Source organism: Corvus kubaryi, unplaced genomic scaffold, assembly GCF_017639235.1.
Source record: "Corvus kubaryi isolate FWS band 111438036 unplaced genomic scaffold, C.kubaryi_AGA036_p1.0 72, whole genome shotgun sequence".
In the NCBI taxonomy this organism is placed as follows: Eukaryota; Metazoa; Chordata; class Aves; order Passeriformes; family Corvidae; genus Corvus; species Corvus kubaryi.
In genome coordinates, this window is record NW_024582060.1 from 1,100,345 (window position 1) to 1,107,087 (window position 6,743).

The 6,743-nt window shown below is 48.5% G+C and overlaps 1 protein-coding gene across 1 annotated transcript in view; it reads right to left on the reverse strand.

Annotated features, from left to right (window-relative positions):
- Positions 1–6,743, reverse strand: part of CACNA2D4 (calcium voltage-gated channel auxiliary subunit alpha2delta 4) — a 122,077-nt gene that overhangs the window by 19,276 nt on the left and 96,058 nt on the right. Inside the window, exons 27-30 of the mRNA XM_042050150.1 lie at positions 4,907–4,968; positions 3,800–3,814; positions 1,337–1,381; positions 357–419 (exon numbers count right to left, since the gene is read on the reverse strand). Of these exons, the coding sequence (XP_041906084.1) occupies positions 357–419; positions 1,337–1,381; positions 3,800–3,814; positions 4,907–4,968 (185 nt within the window). The remainder of the gene's footprint in view (positions 1–356; positions 420–1,336; positions 1,382–3,799; positions 3,815–4,906; positions 4,969–6,743) is intronic.

Genomic DNA, 6,743 nt, shown 5'->3' on the forward strand with positions numbered 1-6,743 from the left:
CCTTCCCTTCCCTTCCCTTCCCTTCCCTTCCCTTCCCTTCCCTTCCCATGCCTGCCTTCTGGGACTGTCTCAGATCATCTTTCAATAGCATCTGTGCCAAGGGAAAGGAGTCTAATTTCCTTTCTTCTGATCAAAAGATATTTTGACTAGTTCCTTCCTTATCACTGCAAACTCCTTCCTCACCTAGGATGTGCTGTCACTCTGCTGGGAGCCTTCCCCCTCACTGCACAGTTGAATTTAATTACACCACAGCCACCCTCATTACACAATTGAACTTCATTTGTTTTAAGCTGCTCTGGTGGGTTATTCAGGAACAAGCAGACCCCCACTCTCCTCCTTCTCTTAGGCTCTCTTACCTCTTCAGGTATTTTGGAAACAAGTATAAAGCCGTTGTTGTCAATGAGGAAGCAGTTCAGAATCTGCAGAGATGAAAGAGAAGCGATATTAAAGATGGCTTTTTCCCTGTTTGTGTTCAGGATGCAGCAGTGTGGGTTTGTGATGATGGCAACAGCCTCAGCATTTCCATGCCAAGCCCCACAGCTCGGCTACGACGAGTTTTACACAATTCCCTTTCTGCCTCCACTTTGAGGCATTGAGTTCCTGAGCTGTGACAGAGATTGTCTCTTGCCAGGGCTCTGTGCAGGCCTAGCAGGCTGTGAGCCACACTTCAGGCAAGGCATCCTTCAGGAAGAGAAAGGATATCTGGAGTGCTCTTCTCTTTAATAATATGGTATCTAATGCTTTCCATCTTCAGATTTCAGAGTTTTATAACCACTCATGAAATAACCCTCTCCCCACCACTGAATATCAGCACTGATCTTATTTTTACTTTGCAAAGCAGGAAATGGAGGCACAGAATTTAGATGAAAACCTGCAGGTCTTGCAGGGAAAAACTAGGAGGCAGAGAAAATCCTGCATGAACACACAACAAAAAATCTCCGGTGATCTCGCTTTTCAGGGCAGAGGAGCTCCTGTCCCAAATATTCTTGAGAACAAGGCTGAAGCAGTGGCATAAACACAAAGAGAGGTGCCCAGCATGCATGTCATGCTGACAGCCACTTTTTTTGGGAAGAGCTGGGATGCCAGGGAGACAGACTTAAAGGAGATGGACTTTCCTCAGAGTCACTGGCTGGAATCCCAATGTCTCTGCCCTGGCCCTGCTGTGGGGAAGACCTAAACTGCAGACTTGTCTCATTAGTATGAGGTCCTGCCCCAGCTGTGCAACCTCTTATGAGGAGACAACAGGCAATACCTTTTTGGGGAGACCGAGATCTCCACAGAGCAGGTGGTCAATCACACCCATCACAGGTACAGACAAGAAACCGAGGCAACTTACGTCATCCTGACAGCTGAGTGGACAGGCACCGTCCAAGGCACTGCACTGGGAAGGAAAAGCAGAGAATTAACCATGGCATTGAGGAAACTTCCCAGTCTGACCATGCAGGAGCTGCTCTGGCAGTCCCACTCCCACCACCAGAGGCTTTCACTGCTGGGACTGAGGCAGCAGCAGCTCCAGTGACCCCACGGGTCCCCTCCTGACTCCCCATACACCCCACCCTCACACCCAGACAAGTTTTCCTTACTGGTTCAACTCCAGGTTTCCCACAGCAGAGTCTCAGAGATCCAGAACCTTAAAGCAATTTATTCGTGGTGCAGCAACACAGGAAGAGCTCAAGCTGGTGCCTCTGAGGAGGGGCCCTGAACAAAGGAAACTGGACTTTTATACCCTCACAGTCTATGCGTGTGATTGTCCGGGGTCGTCCTGGTGAGACATCTGCTCCTGCTGTGCCTCCAGGTGGCTGGACACCTGGCTGTCCCACATGTCCCTGTGGTGCCCTTTGTTGTGCAAAGGGTCAGTGCCAGTTCAGGGCTTCTTGCCTGGGGCTCCCAGAGCTCAACCTGCAGCTGCACCCTGAGCTACCTGCACGGGGTGTATCCCTCAACACATGGCATGAGCTCATCTTACTGTCTCGCCCTTGGGACTGCTGGGCTAAAGGATTCCATACCAGTATCCCAGACAGCTCTGCAATTCAGCTGGCATTTCCACCAGGACAAGCTCGACAGCATGCACAGGTACCCAAGCCAGCCACTCGAACTCCTGCCTCTACGAGCAACATCCCCTTTCCTGAGGGCTCAGATCCTGCACCTGCCTCCCCGACATGCTCCCAGCAGGACCTGTGCACTCCAAGCAGAGGTGGCACTTGTAAAGAGAGGGCGAAAGCAAAGGTTACTGTGCACCAGGGAGAAACCAGCATGCATTTCAGCATCTGTCAGTATCCAGACTCAGAACATAGCATGGTATTTTAGATCAGGGTTCTTCTCAGGCAGGGATTTTTTTGTTGTTGTTGCTGTTGGTTTCTTTATTCTCCAGACAGCTAATGATAAAATAGGATGTGAATGGTGCACATGTAGCCCAAGGCACCATCCATTTGCTTCATTTAGAATTTCTGCGTACTGGACTTGACATGTGTTTCACAACCCTGAACGGGGTGGGGACACGAGGGGTTAAGTGGTGAGTAACAAAGCCCTTCAGGTGCTTATTGATTTCATAATTGTTCAGAGTTTGCTGCATGTGTCTGTCTCTTTGTATTATTTTTTAATTCTATTTTCTCCAGCAGCAGAGGGAAGAAAGCTGACACGGTGTTGCCATTTCTGTGCATGGAGTCCCCCTCCTGCCAGAGGTTTTCTAGGGTCAGGAAGGACACTGGCAGAGCACACAGCCTGTCTGCTCTCAGCCAGCTACCCACTATTTTCTCAAAACCCTTAGACATAAAACCCAACCCCCTTTCTGGATGATTCTCAGTAACAAGAGGTAAATTGGCCATTCCAGACCACAACAAGATCGCAACTTTCAGTTAGAATTTGTTTCTGCTCTTGAGTTTTGCAGAACAAAACCAGTTTTCTGTCCCTCTGTTTAACTTCAGAGGAGGTTTAGAGATGCCTGAGTTTGTTTCAAGTCCCACGGCTTTGCAATATCACATGTTCACACTCTGAATCCAGCTGGCTTTTTGAGTCTCTAGGGATGATAGCTTAAAAACATTCCTTTATCCACAGTTGCAAGCATCATCTCACCCCTGCCTCACCACAAAACAGCACATGGTTGTTTTGTTTCCCCGGATATATTCCTAGAGGTGGCCTTGCACTTCACCCTGGCAGGTTCCTTCCTTTGGTCAGCAGAGGAACATGATCACAACAAACCACAGTTATGGCCTTGGGGAATAACAAATACAGAGCCCAGGGTTCAGATACCAGAACAGAAACCCAGGTGAACCACAGTGGTTCTCCACAAGAAGGGCTGGTGTCTCACACATCCTCCTCAGCAGTGTGAGGGCTGAGTCTCACTGCCACTGCACTTCCAGACCTGGAGAAGTTCCAACAGTGCCTGGTGCTGGACTGGCCATACAGCAGCAGCACCACAGCAAGGACCCTGGTTTGAGAGCACGGGCAGCCTGCAGGGAGCCCCTGAGATGGGGGCAGAACTGAGCCTGTGCTCCCTGGTTGCTCTGAGACCACATCTGCTGCTTCATGGGCACAGCTCTCTCCTCAGAGACCAGCCTACCTCACAGCATCCTCCTGCTGTTGGTCAGGTCTCTGTGACCCAGAGCACTTTGAGCTTTGCCAAAGACACTTAATTACTGTGAAGACAAACACAGCCTATGACAGGTTTGGACCCTCTCCAGTGACTACAGACAAGGGACAGTGCCTATAATATGCTGGCACACAAATGACACAATTAGGAAGCCAAGCTGCAGCGAGGCATGCCAGGATGCCTCCCTGTCCCCAGCTTTTGTCTACTTACATCACTGTCATTGGGCTGGGAGGCACAGCGTGGACATCCAGAGCAGCACAGCATCAGTGAAGCAGGAGAGAGAGAGAAAACAAAATCTGTTAGTCATTCCTCTGTCAAACGGCGGTCACATCCTGGGACACCACACCAGCACCTACCAGGGCCATGGCTCGCAGCCACTTGGCACACAGGCCTCCTTCACCTGCTTTAATAAGGCTTCCCAGCTTCACCTAACACCCATGAGGGCTTGCTTGTGTGAGAACTTTCTGCGTATGGCCCTCAGCAGGTTTTTAAAACCAATCTCTCTGCTGCTGTTTCAGGATGAGCTCATGTGCTTTGCAGAAATCCTTTTAGCTCAGGTTATGTTTATGTGATCTCCCACCTGTGAGGATGCTCCTGCCTCCACAGAGCAGCTTCCTGCCCTCCCATCTTCTCTGTCACCCCCGTCTGATGAGTTCCCTCTCCTGACAGCAGAGAGCCACTTCTGCTGTGGGCTGCTACAGTCCTGTCACTCTCACCCTTCCACAAGACCTCCCTGAATGCAAAGCCTGGGGAGAAAGCCCCTGGGTGGTAAGGGAAAAGTGTTTCATTTTTCTTGCTCCTCAGACTGGGGGAGTTGTTTTAATTATTCCACTTCTCTCAGTCCAGAAGAGTATCTAATATTAGGACAACACCAAATGCTTATCCCTGGGGCAAATAATTTTTATTTTGGCAAGCTGGTAGTGTTTTGTTATCATTATCAAGATGATAAGAGAAGGCAGTTGATTTTTTTTGCTGTGTGCCCAAAATCACAGATTTCCATGAGGTTTCTGAAAGGCTGAATGAGCACAAGCATATTTCCACAATTAAATGTGTCATATGCAGCAGAGCTAATGCCAGGCCAGGATGCTGACACTGTCACCACGGCATTTGCAGAACAGACTCACGGCTCACACGGCATTAGTGCCGTCAAAGGATTACAGAAATGTGTGACTTCAAACTAATCTACTTCATAAATCTTTTAATATGAATTTCACAAGAGCCCTCATTAAAATGCCTTCATATGTGATGTAACATAGTATCGACCTTGCTGATGAAGAGCATTAAATTGTCTCTCTACATGCTTGCTGATGTTCCTACCTGTTGCATGGCCATCCAAAACTTGCGTTGGAGCAAATCCAGCTTGATTTGCACACCCACCGCTGCAGAAAACAAAAAGAGGGGAGGATCAAAAGAGGAGCATGAAAGACAAATACAAGTCAGGAAAATAGGAGTAAGTATTTGCCCAAGGTGATGGGATGGAAATCACAATTGCAACCTGCTTCCAAATGTGAATGATAAGCGCTGAGTCAGACTGCCAAGTGAGAGTCAGAGGGTTAGCAAGGGAGAGGGAAAGGGGACACTGACTGTACTGAGGTACTGAGATTTCCCTCACACTAAACACTATGAAGCTACAAACAAATTAACAAACAAACAAATCCCCCAAAAGCCCTCCAATGTGGCATGGGCTTTTGCCTTTGTCTTTTTCAGATTTTGCCTGGCCAGAATGGATGTTTGTGATCGCCCCAGCCTCAACTCCTATACCACGCAGCATCAGTCAGAAATAAAGTAGGCCAGTGAGGAAGGGATTAATTTGAAAACCCACCTGTCTCAAGGGGGAACCACAGAGATTTAGATTTTTCCTAAGCCACTACAAAAGCACAGAATTATGAATGCCACTTGACAGAAAGTGTCGATTATGAATAGTGATTTGTTACCTGGTCCCAGCCTAGTGCACGGTGAGCTAAGCAGCACTCTGTGTGTGTGTGTTTCCTAATGAAGTGTGTCCTAATTTCGTGGCTTAATTTCTCTTCTATTCCCAGCATCATGCTCCTGAATTAAGGCATAGCTCCAGAGGAGAAGGAACAGTGCAGGGTCTCCCTGACAGGACAACCTGGCTGTCCCTGGGTAGGCTGCCTATGAGCACGCACAATAACCAGTGCAGTCGTGCATAACCTGGCACGGTGATGGGGAACAACTGGGCTGTGTGTCAACTAGTTGAATCCAAGAGCTCTGGAGGAATTACACCCTCAAGCAGGACCTTGAAATAGAATATAAAGTGCAAGGGGAGGGTGAAAAAGAAATACAGGGAGGGAGATCTGTAGCCTTTTTTCACAACCACCAATATCAGGCGGATGAAATGTTGCTGTTTCTACAGATTTCCTCTGAATTAGAAGGAGCGTCAAAGGGGGGAACAGATCCTTTAAATGTGAATCATGCCGTGTGGGTGCTTTTAAGCTAACGGTATGATATGATGCTCTAATTCAGATGGGTATGAATTAAAACTGGAGTATGCAATGGTGTATTTTCTTGCCGCATGTACAGAGACCCTGGCACCTGGCATCGGCTCTGCCTTTTACACCAGCGTCCTTGCCGCATTCCTGCTGCAGGTACATCTTACAAATCCCATGTATCAGAGGCACATTTCTTATCCAGCTCTCCTGCTGTAAACTGAATTTGCCTGTCTGAGGGGGAAAGGAATGATCCTGTGGAGCTGCATTGCCCTAAGCCTCGCAGAGCACAAACCAGACAAGACAAAGAATGCAAACAAAGGAGGAAGGACAGGGCTGAGTCTGGCCTGGGCGAGATTCTTGTGCTTCAGCAGGGCTATGGCAGGCATGGTTTGGCTTGGTGCCCCTGCTGACAAACCGGCACTCCGTGACAGAAGGCAAGCGGTGCTGTTGCTGCTGAGTCCCATGAGGCCCACGCACCCGATTTGGTACGGCGCTTTAAATAAATTCATCCTTCCAAACCATCTCAAGAAAGAGTCATTCCCTTTATCACAGCAGATCACATCAATGGGACTGAGCATTACCCAGGACATATAGTTTTCATGAGACTTGAAGAGGAGTCAATACCTACATAACTAACCTTGCAATGCACTTACTCAGTGGCTCATGTTTTTGCCAGTGGGAACACTTGGCCTCAAATTGTTCTT